This window comes from Saccharomyces paradoxus, chromosome XI (assembly GCF_002079055.1).
Source record: "Saccharomyces paradoxus chromosome XI, complete sequence".
In the NCBI taxonomy this organism is placed as follows: domain Eukaryota; kingdom Fungi; phylum Ascomycota; class Saccharomycetes; order Saccharomycetales; family Saccharomycetaceae; genus Saccharomyces; species Saccharomyces paradoxus.
Genome location: NC_047497.1, coordinates 19,717 through 40,431, shown reverse-complemented (window position 1 = coordinate 40,431; position 20,715 = coordinate 19,717). Strand labels below are relative to the sequence as shown.

At 38.7% G+C, this 20,715-nt stretch overlaps 6 protein-coding genes across 6 annotated transcripts; 4 read left to right on the top strand and 2 right to left on the bottom strand.

The window, feature by feature from the left end:
* Positions 1–69: 69 nt before the first annotated feature.
* On the top strand, positions 70–2,223 carry DOA1 (Doa1p; the record flags this gene model as incomplete). The annotated part of the gene is made up of 1 exon (XM_033911535.1): positions 70–2,223. One exon carries the CDS (start codon positions 70–72, stop codon positions 2,221–2,223), a length of 2,154 nt encoding a protein of 717 aa, XP_033767426.1.
* A 265-nt stretch (positions 2,224–2,488) lies between these two features.
* YRA2 (Yra2p) lies at positions 2,489–3,097 on the top strand (the record flags this gene model as incomplete). Its single annotated transcript, XM_033911534.1, has 1 exon — positions 2,489–3,097. The coding sequence occupies one exon, from the start codon at positions 2,489–2,491 to the stop codon at positions 3,095–3,097; it is 609 nt and encodes a 202-aa protein (XP_033767425.1).
* A 401-nt stretch (positions 3,098–3,498) lies between these two features.
* On the top strand, positions 3,499–7,359 carry OXP1 (5-oxoprolinase; the record flags this gene model as incomplete). Its single annotated transcript, XM_033911533.1, has 1 exon — positions 3,499–7,359. The coding sequence occupies one exon, from the start codon at positions 3,499–3,501 to the stop codon at positions 7,357–7,359; it is 3,861 nt and encodes a 1,286-aa protein (XP_033767424.1).
* A 662-nt stretch (positions 7,360–8,021) lies between these two features.
* On the bottom strand, positions 8,022–8,966 carry URA1 (dihydroorotate dehydrogenase; the record flags this gene model as incomplete). Its single annotated transcript, XM_033911532.1, has 1 exon — positions 8,022–8,966. One exon carries the CDS (start codon positions 8,964–8,966, stop codon positions 8,022–8,024), a length of 945 nt encoding a protein of 314 aa, XP_033767423.1.
* Positions 8,967–10,148: 1,182 nt separating this feature from the next.
* Positions 10,149–11,999, bottom strand: JEN1 (monocarboxylate/H+ symporter; the record flags this gene model as incomplete). Its single annotated transcript, XM_033911531.1, has 1 exon — positions 10,149–11,999. The coding sequence occupies one exon, from the start codon at positions 11,997–11,999 to the stop codon at positions 10,149–10,151; it is 1,851 nt and encodes a 616-aa protein (XP_033767422.1).
* Positions 12,000–15,994: 3,995 nt separating this feature from the next.
* SRY1 (threo-3-hydroxy-L-aspartate ammonia-lyase SRY1) lies at positions 15,995–16,975 on the top strand (the record flags this gene model as incomplete). The annotated part of the gene is made up of 1 exon (XM_033911530.1): positions 15,995–16,975. The coding sequence occupies one exon, from the start codon at positions 15,995–15,997 to the stop codon at positions 16,973–16,975; it is 981 nt and encodes a 326-aa protein (XP_033767421.1).
* Between the last annotated feature and the right edge of the window lie 3,740 nt (positions 16,976–20,715).

Here is a 20,715-nt window from a genome sequence, read left to right as displayed (position 1 = left end):
CAGTGCATTAGCTTACTTTGCATATATTTATGAGTAATATAGTAACGTTTAAAGTAACAGATTTGAAGTATGGGATATCAATTGAGTGCAACACTTAAAGGCCACAACCAGGACGTCAGGGATGTGGTAGCCGTTGATGATTCAAAAGTTGCAAGTGTTTCGAGGGATGGGACGGTTCGCTTGTGGTCTAAAGACGACCAATGGCACAGTACAGTTGTTTATACAGGAGAGAGATTTCTAAATAGTGTGTGCTATGATTCTGAGAAAGAGTTATTGCTTTTTGGCGGCAAGGATACTATGATCAACGGTGTGCCCTTGTTTGCCACCTTAGGGGAAGATCCCTTATATACCTTGATTGGCCATGAAGGGAACGTTTGTAGTTTATTTTTCCAAGATGGTGTTGTGATAAGTGGTAGTTGGGACAAAACTGCAAAAGTTTGGAAAGAAGGATCATTGATTTACGATTTGCAAGCACACAGTGCCTCTGTATGGGATGCCAAAATTGTATCCTTGACGGAAAATAAATTTTTGACTGCCTCTGCAGATAAAACCATTAAACTGTGGCAAAAAGACAAAGTGATCAAAACTTTTAGTGGGATCCATGATGATGTAGTAAGACATCTAGCCGTGGTGGATGATGGCCATTTCATCAGTTGTTCCAATGACGGCCTTATCAAATTGGTCGATATCCATAAAGGAGAAGTACTAAGGACATATGAGGGTCACGAAAGTTTTGTTTATTGCGTCAAATTGCTGCCTAATGGAGATATTGTAAGTTGCGGCGAAGACCGAACGGTCCGTATATGGTCCGCGGAGAATAGTTCACTAAAACAGGTAATTACACTCCCTGCCATCTCTATTTGGTCCGTCGATTCTATGCCGAACGGTGATATCGTTGTGGGGAGCAGTGATAATCTTGTCAGGATATTCTCGCAAGACAAATCAAGATGGGCTTCAGAGGATGAAATAAATGAACTCTCCAAGCAAGTAGAAAAATCCACTATAAGCTCTAAGACAATAGAATTCGATGAGTCTAAGCTATCTCCTTACGAAATTTTGCAATCCCCAGGGCACAAGGAAGGTCAAATTGTGGTGGTAAAATCACCACAAGGTACTATAGAGGCTCATCAATTTTCAAATTCTTCGTGGAAAAAGGTTGGTGATGTCGTCGGTGCAGATGCCACTGGGAACGACAAAAAAGTAGAATTTGAAGGTAAAACATACGACTATGTCTTTGATGTAGATATTGAAGATGGAAAACCTCCCTTGAAGTTGCCGATTAATGTCAGCGACAACCCATATACAGCAGCCGACAATTTTTTGGCCCGTTATGAACTGCCAACGAGTTATAGAGATCAAGTGGTACAGTTCATACTGAAGAACACTAATGGCGTATCACTAGACGAAGAAATCAGCAACGATAATGCTCCATCTTCCGCACTACCACCTCCAAAAACGAGTGTAATGAAGGTTCTTCCCGTCAAGCAGTATCTTGTCATGGACAGTTTCAACCCAGATACTATTTTCAACGGAATCGTGAAAATAAATTCAAATGAAAAGACCTTTGACGATGAAATCCTGGCCCAAATAGGTGGCGCACTACATGATATCGATGAGAGTTGGGAGTTGCTGCTATCATTTGCTAACACAATAAGATCTAATTGGGAAGTTAAGACTCCTGCATATGACATAGTACGATTGATCGTAAAAGACTTGCCGTATTCTTCAGATATCAACGATTATATCGAAGAAGGTTTGGGAAATAAGAGTATCACTTTGACCATGCTGACCGTGCGTATCTTGGTGAACTGCTTCAAGAATAAAAACTGGGGTGTGAAATTACTGGAATCAAATCAAGTTTATAAATCAATTTTTGAAACTATAGATACCGAATTTTCTCAGGCATCTGCTAAACAGTCACAGAATTTGGCCATTGCCGTTTCCACCTTAATTTTCAACTATTCAGCCCTTGTGACGAAAGAAAACTCTGATTTGGAACTTTTGCCAATTATAGCTGACGCCATCAACACTAAGTATGGACCATTGGAAGAATATCAAGAATGCGAGGAAGCTGCGTATAGGCTGGCTATAGCCTACGGAAATCTGGCTACTGTCGAACCTACATTAAAACAGTTTGCCAATTCAGTAACCTGGCTTTCGAACATCAAAAGAAGCTATGGGAATGTGTCAAGGTTCAAGGATCTTTTTGACGATCTCTCCTAATCCTTGTACAGCAATTATATAATACACATAACGTTTAAATAACGAAGTATCTTTAGCGTGCTATTTGCCTCACTGAAAATTATGAAAACAAACTATTATGTTCATTTTTGTTAAACTCGGCAAGAAATAATCATCGTGAAATGAAAAAGACAGAATAAGGTTATTTTGAGCACAGTGTGATAAATAGATGGAAAAGACTAAAGCACTGAAGCGATAAGCGTGTAGTATCTTTTTCATTGGACGAATCAATTTACTACATTTTGCAATGGACAAAGCATTTGACGAAATTATTGGAAATAATAACACAGACAGCTCATCTAACCACAAGGTAACGAGATACCGTAGAAGAGATTTAAGAAATGAATTGGGACCTAGACTGGGATTCGCGCCTTCAGATCCTGCAGTAAGGTCGAAAGATCGCCTCTATCGAGAGAAGGAAGAGCCTCCTTTGCCCAAGAGAATTAGAATATCCAAGATTCCATTAGATGTTTCCGATTACACTCTTGATGATATGATTAAAGACTTTGGCTCACCAATATTTTCAAAAATCTTTGACAGTAAAGATGATCGTACATGTATTTACGAATTTGAAGACCCAGAAGTTATGGATAAGATTGTCGAGCGTTATAATGGTCATGAGTTACATAACGCAAAAATTGAAGTGGAAATTTACCAACCACAAAGAAAGCATTCTAGAATGAATGCACACAACCGCCGCAAGCAAGCTGTTCAAGAACACGGGAGAGGCAGGCCAGGGAGCCATTATCGCCAAAAGCCCAACAGAGTCTCTAAAAAGAACAAGGGCCGTGAAAATAATACTTCTACTTCTGTCGAAGCTCTTGACGCTGAATTAGATGCTTACATGAAAGGTTAAGCAACTGTATATCTACGTGTATTTCCTTTATAGTCTCCTCCAATGTTTTTTTCCCTACTATTCAATAGAATATGAAACCCTCAGTACTAATTTAGCCTAAGTAATGCGCTTTTGTTTCTAGAGGGATAGCAGAGATTGTCATTTTACTAATCCCAAGAACGGAGAACAATGAGATTTTATTCTATTGGATATAATTTGCATAGCTCTTTCAATGATCGTTTTGCTTATCTCAGGTGCTTTTCCGATTGAGCACGATCGCCATTACATTACCACTGAAAAGAAGAAGGGTAAAATCAAATGTTACGTAATGTTGAAGAAAGAAATCCAAAAAATAAGAACTAATTTTAAACAAAATAGTAATCCTGAGCATTGAATAGCTGAATATAACTCCTTGGTATACAATGCAGAAAGGTAACATAAGAATTGCTATTGATAAGGGTGGAACTTTCACAGACTGTGTGGGGAATACTGGTACAGGTAAACAAGAACATGATACCGTCATCAAGCTCCTGTCGGTGGATCCCAAGAATTACCCAGATGCCCCTCTTGAAGGCATAAGACGTCTTTTGGAAGTGCTTGAACACAAAAAAATTCCCCGCAATATTCCTCTAGACATCTCTAATGTGAGAAGTTTAAGAATGGGGACAACCTTAGCTACGAACTGCGCTCTGGAAAGAAATGGTGAACGTTGTGCCTTCATTACTACAAAAGGTTTTAAAGATTCATTGTTAATTGGAGACCAAACGAGGCCAAATATCTTCAACTTGAATATAAAGAAGGTAGCGCCCCTATATGACACGGTTGTTGAAATAGATGAAAGAGTTACCTTAGAAGATTTTTCGGAAGACCCTTATTTCACTAAGTCGTCTCCTAATGAAGAAGAAGGCATCTTGGAAGGTAATAGTGGCGAAATGGTAAGAGTCATAAAGAGGCCAGATGAATCAGGCGTAAGATCTATTCTGCAAGTGCTTTATGCTAGCGGAATCAAGTCTATTGCGATAGCATTTTTGCATTCATACACTTATCCAGATCACGAACGAATTGTTGGTGATATTGCTAGAGAAATTGGATTTTCTCATGTTTCATTATCATCTGAAGTTTCTCCAATGATAAAATTCTTACCGAGAGCTCACAGTTCTGTTGCAGATGCCTACCTTACTCCAGTAATCAAAAAGTATTTAAATAGCATTTCTGCAGGTTTGAACCACGCAGAAGATACTCATATTCAATTTATGCAATCTGACGGCGGTTTAGTGGATGGGGGAAGATTTTCCGGTTTGAAATCAATTTTGTCTGGCCCTGCAGGTGGTGTGATAGGTTACTCTAGCACATGCTATGATAGAAACAATAAGATACCCTTAATAGGCTTTGACATGGGAGGAACATCTACTGATGTCAGTAGGTATGGTGACGGGAGATTAGAACATGTTTTTGAAACCGTTACCGCAGGAATCATCATACAGTCTCCTCAACTTGACATTCATACTGTAGCTGCTGGGGGAAGTTCTATTCTGTCATGGAAGAATGGGTTATTTAGAGTAGGCCCTGACTCAGCAGCAGCCGATCCGGGTCCAGCAGCCTATAGAAAATGCGGGCCTTTGACTATTACAGATGCTAACCTCTTTTTAGGGCGTTTGGTTCCCGAGTTCTTCCCCAAAATTTTTGGACCCAATGAGGATGAATCACTTGATTTAGAAACTACTACTTTAAAATTTAAAGAATTAACTGATATCATCAATAAGGATCTCAATTCAAACCTAACTATGGAAGAGGTTGCATATGGATTTATCAAAGTAGCCAACGAATGCATGGCAAGACCAGTGAGGGCTATTACAGAAGCAAAGGGACACGTAGTATCTCAGCATCGGCTAGTTTCCTTTGGTGGAGCTGGTGGCCAACACGCCATAGCTGTTGCAGATTCATTGGGCATTGACACTGTTTTGATTCATAGATATTCTTCTATCTTGTCCGCTTATGGTATTTTCTTAGCAGATGTTATTGAAGAGAACCAAGAGCCTTGCTCTTTTATTTTGGGTGAGCCAGAGACTATCTTGAAAGTTCAAGAAAGATTTTTAGAACTTTCTAAAAATTCAAGTGAAAACCTTTTATCTCAGTCGTTTTCTCGAGAGGACATAGTCTTAGAAAGATATTTAAACCTCAGATATGAAGGTACCGAAACCAGTTTGATGATATTACAAAAATATGATGATCAGTGGAATTTTAGAGAATGGTTTTCTGAAGCTCATAAAAGAGAGTTTGGATTTTCATTCGATGATAAACGAATTATAATTGATGATATAAGGATAAGAGCAATTGGGAAATCAGGCGTTAGGAAAGAAAAAACAGTTGATGAACAACTGATGGAAATTTCCCATTTCAAAAAAGCTGACGTGTCAAAGGATGCTAGTTTTACTCAGAAAGCATATTTTGACAATAAATGGGTTGATACCGCGGTCTTCAAAATTGGTAATCTTTCTGCTGGAACGATTATCGACGGACCAGCTATATTGGCTGACGGTACTCAAACAAACATTATTTTACCAAATTGTCAAGCAACGATTTTGAATTCTCATATATTTATCAAGATCGACCAAAAACACGTGAAAATGCTTTCCAAAAAAAAATACGAACTTGATATCGATCCAATCTTATTGTCTATTTTCAGTCACAGATTCATGGATATCGCTCTTCAAATGGGCACCCAATTAAGGAAAACATCTGTTTCAACCAACGTCAAAGAGAGATTGGATTTTTCATGTGCTTTATTTGACTCTAAAGGAAACTTAGTGGCAAACGCTCCTCATGTACCTGTTCATTTAGGCTCAATGTCAACCTGCATATCGGCACAGGCAAAGTTATGGGAAGGTAAATTAAAGCCTGGTGATGTTTTAATCACAAATCATCCGGACATAGGTGGTACTCATTTACCAGATATAACAGTTATAACTCCCTCTTTCTCTTCAGCTGGTGAGTTGATATTCTACGTTGCTTCGAGAGCCCATCATGCAGACATTGGGGGTATTCTACCCGGTTCAGTTCCTCCAAATTCTAAGGAACTGTACGAAGAAGGAACTGCAATTTATTCTGAATTCGTCGTGAAAGAGGGAGTTTTCCAGGAAGAGTTAATTTACAAACTTTTTGTAGAAGATCCAGCCAAATATCCGGGCTGTTCAGGTTCAAGAAGGTTTAGTGATAACATCAGTGATTTAAAAGCGCAAGTTGCAGCTAACACAAAAGGGATACAGTTGATTGAGTCATTAACAAAGGAATATGATCTCGCTACAATTTTGAAATATATGGCTGCAATCCAGTCAAATGCATCTGAATCCATAAAAAAAATGCTTGCCAAAATGGTTGAACATTTTGGCACAACCAAGTTTTCTGGCGAAGATCGCTTAGATGACGGAAGCCTAATTAAACTTCAAGTTAATATAAGTCCCGAAAAGGAGGAGTATGTATTTGATTTCAAGGGAACCTCTCCTCAAGTTTATGGGAACTTAAATGCACCAGAGGCTATTACCAACTCTGCGATTCTTTACTGTCTGCGATGTCTGGTGGGTGAAGATATTCCTTTAAATCAAGGCTGTTTAAAACCTTTAACAATAAAGATTCCTGCCGGTTCCCTCTTGAGTCCCCGTTCTGGTGCTGCTGTTGTCGGGGGCAATGTATTGACTTCCCAAAGAGTGACTGATGTAATCCTAAAAACATTTAACGTTATGGCGGATTCTCAAGGTGACTGTAACAATTTTACATTTGGAACTGGAGGTAATATTGATAAAAAGACTGGTAAGCAAATTAAAGGCTTCGGATACTACGAAACTATATGTGGTGGCTCGGGGGCTGGTGCGGATTCATGGAGAGGATGTGGTTGGAATGGCTCAGACGCCGTGCACACGAATATGACAAATACAAGAATGACAGACAGTGAAGTATTTGAAAGAAGATACCCTGTTTTGTTGAAAGAGTTCTCAATCAGAAGAGGCTCAGGAGGTAAAGGTAAATATACTGGCGGGAATGGCGTTATAAGAGATGTTCAATTTCGAAAGGCTGTAACAGCGTCCATATTGTCAGAACGTCGTGTCATTGGCCCCCATGGTATAAATGGTGGACAAGATGGTAGTAGAGGCGAAAATTTATGGGTAAGACACAGCACAGGCGCATTGATCAATGTCGGTGGTAAAAATACGATTTATGCTCAACCTGGTGACCGATTTATTATTAAAACCCCTGGTGGTGGGGGATTTAAGGAATACAAGGATTAATGTATTTCTTTTTGACAATAATTCAATACCAAATAACATAAAACTGTTGCTTTACTATACGTACGCAAGGAAAATTAAGTTTTAACCGGAAGTACAATTTAACTGTGCAAGAGAAGATAATTGGCGATGTTTTGGAAACCTGGGAATAATAGAAAATTCTTTTTTCGAAAAAGCCACATTTTATAACAGAAATCACTGTGGAAAAATTATACACACACATTAACTTTTTTATTTCATTTTGTCTTACCAAATATTAGACAGATGACTTATGCTTCCAGCGATACTCTTTGGTAGTCTAAGGGTCCTATGCTATTTTTGGTCTATATTCATTACCACTAACTATCTTAAATGTTGAAAAACATTTTCTTGAAGCCATTCTCTCAGTATACAATATTATAATATGTTGAGATATAGATATTTAAATATAAACTAAAATCAAGACAACAATTTACATTTATTAAATTATTTAAAAAAGTATATAAATTCACTACTATCATATACTAAAGCACATTTAAAACCTAGCTTAAATACAATAACTGAAAAATCGCGGAATCAGAATCTTCCAACTATGCTTGACATTATATAACGTCAAAATAATAAACTTATATGAATCCTAATGATCTCCATAAATTGTCTTATCATTTTTACTCAAATTCCAATAATTAAATGCTGTTCAACTTCCCACGGAATTGATCTATGGATGTGTAACCCTTAGCTTCCATTATGTCTTTCAATTCCTTTTCAATACGTTCGAAAATCTTGACGCCCTCTTTTTGCAATTCTGTACCAATCTGTAGCATGGAGGCACCACACAGAAGATGTTCAAATGCATCTTTACCGGATTTTATTCCACCTGTACCTATAACTTTGATTTCAGGTCTCAACCGGGTGTAAAATGCACGAACATTAGCGAGCGCAGTTGGCTTGACATATTCACCTCCAATACCACCGAAACCATTCTTTGGCTTTACTACAACACTCTCTTTCTCTACGTCAATGAAAAGGCCATTTCCTATACTATTGATAGAGTTGACATAAGCTAATGGAAACTCATTCAATATTTTTGCCATGATATCAAAATGAGCAAAATCAAAATAAGGAGGCAATTTAATTCCAAGAGGTTTCTTGAAAAAGGCAAAAACCCTGTCCAATGTTTCCTTTGTCAAGTCAAAATCGTAAGCAACTTGTGGCTTGCCAGGAACATTGGGACATGACAAGTTTAGCTCGGTAATACCGTTGAATTCGCTATCTTGAATCTTCCTCAACAAATTTAAGTTTTCATCAATGCTCATACCAGCAACGGAAAAGAAAATTGCGGGTGCATCAGGATGTTCCTTTTGGCGGTTTAATACATAGGACAAATAGTAGTCGATACCTTCATTTGGTAAACCCATGGAGTTGATGCTGCCTAGAGGGACAGAAATGTAACGTGGCTTAGGATTACCTTCTCTTTCTAAGGTTGTAGCACTCTTTGTAATGAAGGCACCTGCTTTAGAGTTTGCTAATTCGTCTAATTCCTGTGTAGTCATGCAATGAACACCGGAAGCATTCATAAATGGGTTTTCATAGGTGTTGTTCAAGAACTTGGTGGTTAAACTAGCTGTCATGCTTGGTGTGGAAGCTCTATTTTTTTCTTACTAGTTGTGTATATCTATTTGAGACTTCTAAAGGTTCAAACTTTGCAATTCAAAAGATGAATACCCGTTCCCGATTTGCATGCCATGCCATATATAAAGCTTTTTTATTTCTTGATGATGGGCATCTTGAAAAATTTTCGGCAAACGCCGAAGACTGGAGTATAACCTTCGGTAAAGCCCGATGAAGAAAGTGGCTCTAAGCACATATTAGTATGAAAGGAGTAAATGTAGGCAGTAGCGGCTGAAAGAAAACATTATAGCATGATCGCCAAATCTAAAAGTTGAATATGTATGCAGCAGAAAAGGTGTGCAGGTCGTCGTAAAATTTGCTGTCCAGCCGTACCAGATAATACATACGTGGTTGGGAGCGGGAATATACCCGATTGACTTAAATCCAGAGTTGATAAAGGGTTCCAAAAGAAAAAAGCAACATCCATTAAAATGAGGATACTCTCTTTCCTTTTTTTCCCGGTGGGCCCTAACACTGAAGCTTATCGTTATTATATACCTTATTTTTCCGCTATCATTCGAAGGGTTTGATAGATACTATCTTGTTACTTACTTTCTTCCAAGAGAACTTCATGGTGAGACTACTTTGGCGATGAAATGTGCGCATACCAAGTTTTGATTATGTATGAAAATAAATTCATGTTCAAAAATCAAAAGCGCTGTCAGGTTGATGGCTATCTAGCTGGAAACGGTCCTCGGGACCCGTCTTAGTGCACCAACCAAAAATGCTATATTTCGGACGGTCTGAAATACATAGTGACTATGCAGAGGATCAAGAGGTGCTTGATTTTTCCCACCTTCCCCAATTTGCTGTTCGACAAACTTTCTCTCCCCAATGCTATTATTATCCCATAATGAAAAATGTAAGCAAAAAGGTTGAATTCAACCAAGATGTTCGAAATTTCTGAAATTCAATAATTTCAATTTACTCTCTTCCTAATATGAACAACTGTTATGCTGCGTTAATATTAGATGCACTTGCATCCTAGTCTTCTCGGAAAAGCTAATACAATAAAAATTCTAACCTTAAAGTATGTCGTATATCACGTCTTTTATGTAGTGTTATAAAGGCCATAATTGGAACATATGTGAAATGCAGCTACGTAGGACAAAAGAAAATGTCCAAAGAGCAATTAAAAATGGTTAAACAGTCTCAACATGCTCTTCATACGTCTTTGAGATGTTCGAATCAATCATCTTCACTGAAGCACATTCTGTCTTCTGTTCAACAACGTCAGTAATCGAAATACCATCAGCTTCGTATTCTTCCACTTGGTTTATGTATTTCTTCATAACAGGAGAGGATAGATCGCGATGGAATTTTTCGTGTCCTACAAAAACACAGGCAAATGTAAAGATGAAAACAGAGCCAGTCAAGATGGCCATAACTTTAGCATAATCTTCTTTAATCACGGCGCCAGAGGCATCTCTTTCTAATGGGTATCTGTCAGCTAACTGCGTCTCAATCGTGGAGGCCGCTGCAGAAGCTAGGTTACCTAGTTGGTAGGATAGGCCAGCAACCAAAGCCCTTGCATCAGCAGGAGCCAGTTCTGCAAGGTGAATGGGCAAGATACCCCAGACACCAAAGACACAAAAATATAACATGAAACCCGCACCTAATATAGCCTTTTCGCTTCTCAACATAAATGCAGGGTAGGTAAAGCAACCGCCCATTGTACATGCAATTAACAGGCCTAATCTCCTTCCAGTAACTTCCATAAACTGTCCAAATATCATACCCCCACAAATAGCACCAATGTTGGTGACTACTACAATGACCGTAACGGCATCTTTGGATAGGCCTAGCTGGGCGCGCAGCATGGTTGGCAATAAGTCTTGAGAAGCATGAGTCAAGTAATTTGGACCGACCAATAAAACAACTAAATATGCAAACAATAACCAGTACTTTTGAACTGTTCTTTTCATGGATACCATCTTTTGTTTGAAATTGGCCTTTGGCAAAGGTTCGCCACCATTAGCTTTCACAGCGTCACTCAATATTAGTTTACGGGCTTTCAAAACTTTGGTGAAGTATTTTGTTTCAGGCCATAACAATCTCCAGAAAATTAGTAGAATTGGTAGAAAAATGCTAAACCAGAATAATATTTTCCAGCCATCATCTCTGAAGTAACCAAAGGCTCTGTAAAAAATGATAGCAAATATAAATCCCATGGCGTAGGCAGAAAAAAATAAACCTGATAGAAAAGAACGTGCCTTCACCGGAGCATCTTCGATTGCTGTTGCGGAAGCACACCCATAAATTCCTCCCATTGCAATACCGGTTATCCACCTTACGCCCAGAAATTTTTCATATGTGTCACACCATGGAGTACAAAGCTGTGCGATAACAAATAAAACTAAACATGTAATATAAGGCCATTTTCTGGAAGACTTGTCTGTCCATAAACCAAATATAACAGCACCAGCTGAACGAACAAATAACACCAACCCCAACCCCCAGGTGATGTCCCTGGTTGGTCTATCATATAATTCTGCCAATGGAGCTACTGACACTGAAACACAAAAGAAGGCCCAGGCCGCTGATAACCACGCAAGGTAACCCATGAAAAAATAGTTCCAATTCTGCCACGTCATTTTGCGCAGTTCGGGTATGGGGTTGATGTTTTCCAAAGAAAACTCGTGAATGTGCAGTAAAGATGTAAATCTCGTTAAAGCATAACTTTTTATGGACGCAGCGCTTAGATTTGGTTTATCTTCTTCATCCTCCTCATACTCTACACCCTGATCCTGGCTGTAAACTCTTTCCAGCAATTCATCATCTCTAGTGTCCTGAATCGATTGTGCAGGTAGTGATGGGTTATGGTATAGCTTTTCGTGATCCGGGTTGTAAACTTCTGGCTCATAGTTTATGGGGTTACCTTCTTCGTCCACTAGAGGTGGCTCTGCAAAAGTGCTTGTGTTGTAGTATAACTTTCTGCCAGCTGGTTGCTGTTGTTCGCTAGATATTTTTTCATCCGTTATTGAAGATGACATGTTCTCGGTAGCAGTATTCAATCTCTATACGGAAAAACTTTCGAAACTGTTAATGTGTTTCCTTTTAGCTCTAAGGGAGAAGAGCTGAGCAAGTTCCAAACTATTTCTCGACAATGATGTGTGATCTATTTATACATCAAGAGAATAGTTTGCTTTGATGAATTTTTTTTTGCCAAGGACAGTGCTATGAGAGATAATGAGGTGCTACTAAGATCTCCATCCAAATGACCAGGTAACGTTCTAACGCATCATAACAGAAGGGGGCAAAAGGCCGTTAAGTGAAAAACGATGGACGTCCGGATGGTGTGCAGAAAGTAGCAAACTAGCTTTCTCATGGAGAAAATAATGATTCACTTGGCGGCTTTGAGATGGAGAAATAATTTCAAGCCGCGCTCAATGACTTCCTCGATCACAGAAATCTCGCAGCCCCTCTGAGACGCGCACGGCAAACAGTCTTCATTTAATTGGAGTTGGTCAGACATACCTACTGCCGCTTTAGTGTGCATGATGCAGGCGCTGCGTCTTGTTCTGTGTCTCCTTTTTTTTGGAGTCCGTTTGTCGGCTATTACCTCTTGAGTTTTCACCCCAGGAGAAATGGAAAAAAAGAAGAGAAACACGCCGGTCTAGTGGAGTAAACTGTGGGGTCAGGGTCCCGCGCGGATATCGGCCGTCCAAAGAGCGCAAAGAAGGGAACATTGGAGTTGTGATCAGTCATTCTCCACGGTAATTAACTTCTCCAATTTACAGATATTTTTAGCCGCCCAAGCTACTACAAATTGACTCCATATTGCAAACTTGAATACAGTGGAATGTAAAAACCGTGGGGTGAACCGGTGGGACAGAACGGGTGGGGGTACATCCACTTTAGTCAAATCGTATTGTTTAAAATGTGCAAATGCTGCAAGGTCGCTCGATTAGACTTCTGAATGAAAGATAATAAGCTAATTTGCAACCAGTAAAAAAAAAACTAAATCCTTAAGTTTGTTTTCCTTGTGATGTTTTCTATGCTGTAATGTCATATCTTTCACAAATTATAGATCTATTTATATATTAATTAATGTCCGAAACTAAAGGAAGGGACAAGGACCGGTCTGCCCGATGACTAACGGAAAAGTGGACATGATTTACCATTTAGACGGGTAATATTTTGATTTTTTTTAATGTGTAAGACGTGTGAGGGTGCAGCTAAGAAATTGGAGACATCTACAAGATCTTGTCTGGTTTTGTTGGGGTAGCCATGAGAAGTTCTCCATTCCCCCGGGTCATACTAGCCGCCCGAGTCAAAAAACAGTGTTTAGATCTGACTCGTGAGTCCCTACCAGCTACGGTTTAGCTTCTGTCATGTACCCAGCATGATGACAGCGGCCCCGAGGGACGCAGTTCCCCCAGGTTTACCGCGGGGATGAGGCAGTGAAGATGTGCAGATCGAAGAAATCTCGTCGTCTTACACGAGAAAGTAGGCGCTGATTTGCCCTTACGTTTGTTAGGTAATCTAAGATGCCGACGATCTAGGGCCCTTCCATACTAGGAAAAAGGGTATGCTGTAATACCCTGCCTGGCCGAATATTCTTTTAGATGGCTGAATCATGATCTGTTCACATTCAACGAAAGTGCAATAATCCCAATCCAAGATAGGACTTAAAAAATAGGAATAATAAAAAAAAAGAAAAGCTGATATTTGATGTGACAGAATTTGTAGATAAGCATCCTGCAATAATTCTCTCATTGAGCCTATCACAACAATGTCTCAAAAATTTTCCTATCTCAGCTCAATGACTTGAATCGCTAACCCTATAACGAATAGCTTTTCCAATAAAATACGGGACATCAAGCTTTTATTTCTCTTGCTTTTCTCGACCCAAGTATGGTTGCTACGGCCTTCCGCGACGCCGCAACTTAGCTGACGTCGGAACATCGGTGACTGATAAGGTTATACCCGTCGCCAGCTTTTACCGCCCTTTTTTTTCGTCGTAAGCCATATTACAAAATTAAACATCCCTCTTGAGAATTAGGTGAATAAGCAGGTAATTGTTGGGATTCCGTCGTTGTTAAAGGCTATGATATAGATATACAGAATATACTAGAAGTTCTCCTCGAGGATATAGGAATCCACAAAAGGGAATCGATAGTTCTACATAGTGTTATTACTATATCCTCTTTCCTTTTATACGTTGTCATTCATTATCCTATTACATTATCAATCCTTATATTTCGGCTTCCATTAGATTGGACGGCTGTTTCTCAATCTTTATGTCATTCTTTTACACCGCATGTGATAATATACTACTAAATAGATGATATCAGAATTTCATTCCAACACCTCTTAAATCAAGTGACAATACTGCTCGCTTAAAAGATGAACAAGAGCTATGTAACAAGAAATAAATTGCTTCGAGATAGACGGGTTCTATTGAGTTTTCAATGAGACTACTCTCAAATAAGCATTATCTATTGTAAATCCAACATATTTTGAGGGTCTTTGATGTGAGAAAACGTAAAAGACATTAGCATTATTCTCACGGTCAAAGTTATTGTCTCTGGCTCTACTCCTGTTAGAAATTTCGCAAGAAAAAAGCCTTTTGCCTATCGCGATAATTTTTTCTTTTAATGCTTGTAACAGCCACGCTCATGCTTTAACCTTGAGAATATGTAGGGGCTCCTTGCATGGAATAGTAAAAAGGTTAATCGTTGCAGCAGTCTTCCTCCCAGCGGAAAAAGAATCTTCTGAAAACTACGTAAAGAAAATACAAGAATAATAATAACATAACAACGTACACTGAAAGATACATCTCAGTGGAAAAAGTTTGGCGGTGAATAATGTATAAAAGAATATTAGTTTTCTTGATGCAAAAAATGCATGTCTCCCACTTTTTGAATAAATAAAATTTAAACATTATGCGCCAATTCACTGGAAACGTTACAGAAATTTAAGAAGACCCACCCCTCTACTTACTTCGAAGATAGCGTTTCGCGCTGATACAAGGTACCGTCTTGTCAAATATAGAACTACTCAAACTTCTCTGTGACTAGGTCCGGGGGTTTTTTTCTCTAAAACCGGCCTGGTGAAGAAATTACAAATGGCTTAACAGGATGCTTTTGTAGACCATGGTATTAGCTTCCGTCGACATGTATAATTTATAGTGATGATTATCGATTGGTGTGTTTAGGTGCAGACGAATCCAGCCGATTGGAAGATCAACAGAAGAAGAGGCAGAAACGAAAGCAGTACATAATTGTTTCTCCAGATTTCGTGGTGAGATTCTCTACAAATAGACTTTTTTAGTCTTGTACCATATCGAAATGCTCTAATATTATTATTGGAGAGCTGTCAAGGCCTGATTCCTTAAACATTGATTCAGACTGACACTTGTGGTAATGATATCAAATAGAAAAAACAGCCCATGAAACGTTCTCTGCAGAATATTCTTGATGAATAGGCTTGTATTTTGGGCAGCTACGCTTGTGTTCTATTTAAGCTACGAGGTTAAAAGGTGAATTTTTTTAAAATAATTAAGCATTGATAAATCAGCTGTAAACTTGAATGGTGAAAGACTGAAAAACGATTTCGTTATTTTAATGCTCGAGAGTGTGACGTAAGTAGTGTTAGAATAACAACGGACTAGTATGCTCTCAATCATTGATTTGCTGAGTTTTTGTCACCGTCATCATGCCCTAGGAGTCAAACTATTGCTTTATCGCACATCGTGGGCAATACCAGTCATTCGACGTATGTTTTCTTAATCTTGACAGGTTAATTGGCCTACTTCTTTTCGACATGCCTCCTACGACAAAAAATGACTAATTAGTAAATTCAGCCTCTTATCATAATCTAGCGCCTATAGAACGATATGTGAGAAAAATATAAACTGTTGCGTATATAAAAAGCCTAAAATTTTTAGTCAGCAAGGATTTGAAAAAAGCAGTTTTGAAAAGAACTTAAAAATACTAAATTATCGATATAGTTCGAGATATTTAGTTTTAGTTGAATTATAAAAATGCTTGTTCCTACTTATAATGACGTTTTGGATGCCGGCGAGAGAATTAAGGGATATGTGAACGAGACACCTGTTCTCACTTCACGCACGCTTAACGATCAACTTGGGGCAGAAATATACTTCAAAGGTGAGAATTACCAACGGGTTGGAGCGTTCAAGTTTCGTGGAGCAATGAACGCTGTTTCAAAATTAAGTGATGAAAAAAGAAGTAAGGGAGTGATCGCTTTTTCATCAGGCAACCATGCACAGGCCATTGCTCTTAGTGCAAAATTGTTAAACGTACCTGCAACAATTGTTATGCCCGAGGACGCTCCCACTCTCAAAGTTGTTGCTACAGCCGGTTACGGAGCTCATATTATAAAGTATAACAGATATACTGAGGATCGCGAGGAGATTGGACGTCAATTAGCAGCCAAACATGGATTTGCACTGATCCCACCCTATGATCACCCTGATGTTATTGCAGGGCAAGGCACATCTGCAAAGGAGCTATTAGAAGAGGTTGGGCAGCTTGATGCATTATTTGTTCCTTTGGGAGGTGGAGGGCTTCTTTCGGGATCTGCACTTGCCGCTAGAAGCCTGTCTCCAGACTGCAAAATTTTTGGAGTTGAACCTGAAGCTGGTAACGACGGACAACAATCCTTCAGATCAGGTTCCATTGTTCACATCGATACTCCGAAAACCATCGCAGATGGCGCTCAAACACAACATCTGGGGGAGTACACATTTGCCATTATTCGCGAAAATGTCGATGATATTTTGACGGTAAGCGATCAAGAGCTAATAGAATGCATGCATTTCCTCGCGGAACGCATGAAGTTAGTTGTCGAACCTACAGCTTGTTTAGGATTTGCAGGTGCGCTCCTGAAGAAGAAAGAACTAGTTGGCAAGAAAGTAGGAATAATACTAAGTGGAGGTAATGTAGACATGAGAAGATATGCCGCTTTAATCTCAGGGAGGGAAGATGGCCCGATGACTTAGTACATCCATTTCAACTTCAACTTAAATTTTTTACTGAAGAACTGTAAACGTTAGATCTCTATTCTTACACGGCAATAATATACGGTTAACTTTTTGAAGTGACGCTCTTGTGACTTCAAAAAAGAAGCTTTTGGTTGACTTTTGCTCTGATAAGTCCACGTATCCTTTTTCCGCAAGAAGCATGTCTAGGATCACGATATTTTTCTGCTAGTACTATATTTGACTGAACTGACGCCTCTATCTGTGGCAAAATTGTTCGGCAGAATGGTGCTATGTGAAAGAGAAAAAATGCTCCTTATCTCAACTCCAATAATATAGCTTCTAGCCGTGAATATAAGTATTGCGGGTATTTTAGTTTCTTCTCTTTTTGTACATTTCGAACCGGAACAAAAGAGCGTTGCTTAGGATTGAACTTGGTATAGGACACACCTTTTAAATTGAAAGGCATATATCTATACTTAAACTAAAGGTAAAGGTTTTAGTTACGCAAGAAAACTTTAAATATAAATCGGCTGTATAAGTCAGTTTCTTGCCTAACAGATTCACCAAGGAGGAGGGAATGCCGTCGCTAATAAAACTAATTAGGAAGGATGAACCTCTTTTCCGTCAACTAAATCATAATTTGTCCAAGACCAAAAACTATAGGAAACCTCCTAAAGTTTGATTTTTCTCTTTTTACCATAATTATTATCTCTGTAAAGATATTCTCAATACCCACAAGTGTCAACGCTAAGCTGTTCAAAGATTGAGATTCAAAGAACAACTCAAAAAAAACAAATCCGTGTTTTTAAATTACATCCGTAAACCAAATATGGTGATCTACGTAGCATTGGTCTCACAAACAAAAGCGCCAAATAAGGCCGTCCGTCCTTTGATTCTTTTACAAATTAGTTCTACAGCAGTCATTAACGATGTTTCATTTAGTGCCCTTTTGTAGCAATAAATTTCCGTCAAGTACTCAACACAAGTATTGATATAAGTTTCATCACCTTTCCCTGATTAGCAAGAGACGGGAAAAGAGTTATCATAGTTATGTTCAAAAGAAATAGATATGACCAAGGCTCATCAAACTCAACAATCGTTTCATGACTTGAGGATCAAACTATTGCACAATCTCTGCCGATATATTAATCTTCTTGATTGGGTCAAGTTAGGCTGATATAATTGCTTGATAAAAGTGGCCAGCCGTCTTTCAGCGTATACATGGATATGGCATCATTTGAGGAAGAAAAAGACAAGCATTCCGCATATATTCTGATGGTAACGCTTTGACTTTGGTTAACCAGCGGCGACTAGGCGAAAGGGAGTAGTATTGACTACTCGGATCCAATAAACTACACAAAACTATATCGAAGAAAGCGCATTTGTTTCTACACTAGGGGTTCCTCACTACGGGATAATTGCGCTAATTTAATATATGGCCATAGTTCCACGTTCAGGGGTCTATAGAACATAGAATTTTTTGCAGATAAAAGGCGGTAGAAGCAATGGCTAAAAAACCATTCACAGTCAATCCCATCGAAGAAAAAATCTTCATCTTTCCAGACTTTTTTCTCAAACAAAAACCTGTTCATTTTCTTTGCAATTGCATCCCACCCATTAACACCAATTTCCGGCTCATTTATAATAAATGACAAGAACTGCATTTTGTCTTCCATATTCATGGAAAAGAGCCTCATATTTTGGAAAACCCTTACCATAAGGAGAAAACCTCCCCCACAAGATAAGACACGAAGTAGACGGCACTTATCCCATGACCCGTAGATACAGGCCAAAGACAAAAGAAATGCTGGTAAAAGCCGGAGATTGAAAATCCTCTTGAAAACCCAGGTAAGCTTACAACGGTGAACCTCTTTGGGGAGCTGGACATGTTCCAAATCAACAGGGCTCCACACTTTCTCAGTATTGAACAACTTCCATTTTTTGTCAAATTTTGCAGAATAAACCTGCAAGGCCTCTTCGATGTAGGGGGCGGAATCCTTAAATGCCTTAACCTTGGAAGATTCATCCTCAAAGAAAATGGTTCGAGAAGAGTTGTTTTGAACGCTCCTTGGCAGTCCGCAGCATTGAAAAAAAAGTACTCAGTATTCCAAACTTTGTTTTCATAAAAGTAGGAATTCAGATTTGCTGCAACTACTTCCCAATCATGAATGTCCGTACCTGGCGTATTTTCAGTAATTTCTTTGGAAAACTGAGTAAGTTGTTTCGATAAGGCACGTTTACGAGAAAGTGTATAAATATTGGGTAAAATTAACCCCCCAAGAAATGGGACAAAAAAAGGAAACCCAAACGGATAAATCCACTTGGTGGGCATTTTCAAAAAGCAAAGGATGAGTAGTGACCATAATAGCAACCATATTAGCAACCAGGTACAAAAAGCCAAGGACTTGTAAATCTCATAAAACCTCCATGTGAAGTAGTCCCTGAAAAGGTCTTGAGGTAGGATAATCTTTTGGGATTGGAGATGCTTGAAGGATAATAGAGCTACGCTCCTCAGAGCTTCTTGATCTCTTTTTCTATTTTGAAAAAATGACAGGAAAAACACCTTACCTTCAATTACGATGTTTAACACTGTAGGTACTATCGTTGGTATTATTATGGGCATTAACTTGAAAAAGCTCCCAATGTAGACCTCAAAATATAACTTAAGCAAAAATTACCACTTCGCTCATTCACATTAACTTCACAGACCAATTACGGAGTATGTGCTTTCCTTCTGTATTCTAGAATTATGTTTCCCTAAGAATTCCAGTAAAGTATTGAAAAAGAATAATATTTGCCAGCGATTGTGAATCCACAAGATGTGTTTGGCAATTAAAACATCTAATAATATTGTTTAGGCGAAAATAGAGTGCTAATGGTACATTCTCAGTGTCCTGCGGCGCAGATTGAGTGATCTTATCCCCGCAAAAGGATGATGACTTGGCCCTACCCCAAATTAGCAGCTCCAAGTTCATGGCTAAATGGTTACAAGAAACTTTTTTTTACTGTTCTTTCTTGGGTTGCAAATGAAGTTATTGACAACTTTACCTATTGAGTATAACTTTATATCTCAGGATTCAAAAGTGGAAATCAAATGAATTTGGAAATAGGAAAACCCGAATCTGTAAATGCTGTAGATAATCCATGGGACCGAATCTTCTCTTAAAATAACAGAATAGCGTTTTCTTCTTCTTTTTAATTTAAGTGCTTCCCTTACATTACTGTAATATTGATACCCGCAACCAGCAGTGAGACCCAAGTCCTCACGCGGTATCCAAGAACGACTTAGTATCATCATGTGGAGCCATATTATGAGTGCGTTAAAAATGAAGAGGAGAACTATGTATTTTGTTACAAATAACGCGTTATTATGGCCCATTCACCTGTATAAGGTGGGAGAGAGGTACGAAAAAATACAATTATCAAGCGCTAGAAGACGTATTATTAACCGGTATACACAAATTAAGAGTGTTCTTGGTCTTTCAAAAGGAGGACTTTTCATGAAAGGGAAACTTATACCTCGTGCTAAAGAAAATAGTGTGCGTGCGGTGAGTGTAAAACTTCCAAAAGCTTACAAACAAACACATAGCACCACGATTGAAGTCTTCTTTCTTCAACGGTAGCGTTATAGAGTTCTCACCTGCAAATATACTTAAATTTTTCCCATCATGTCTTGCAATTAATATTTCAACAGTCACGATGACTTCAGACAAACGTTCACAGTGCGGATATCAAGTACAAATATTAAGTTATTTAAT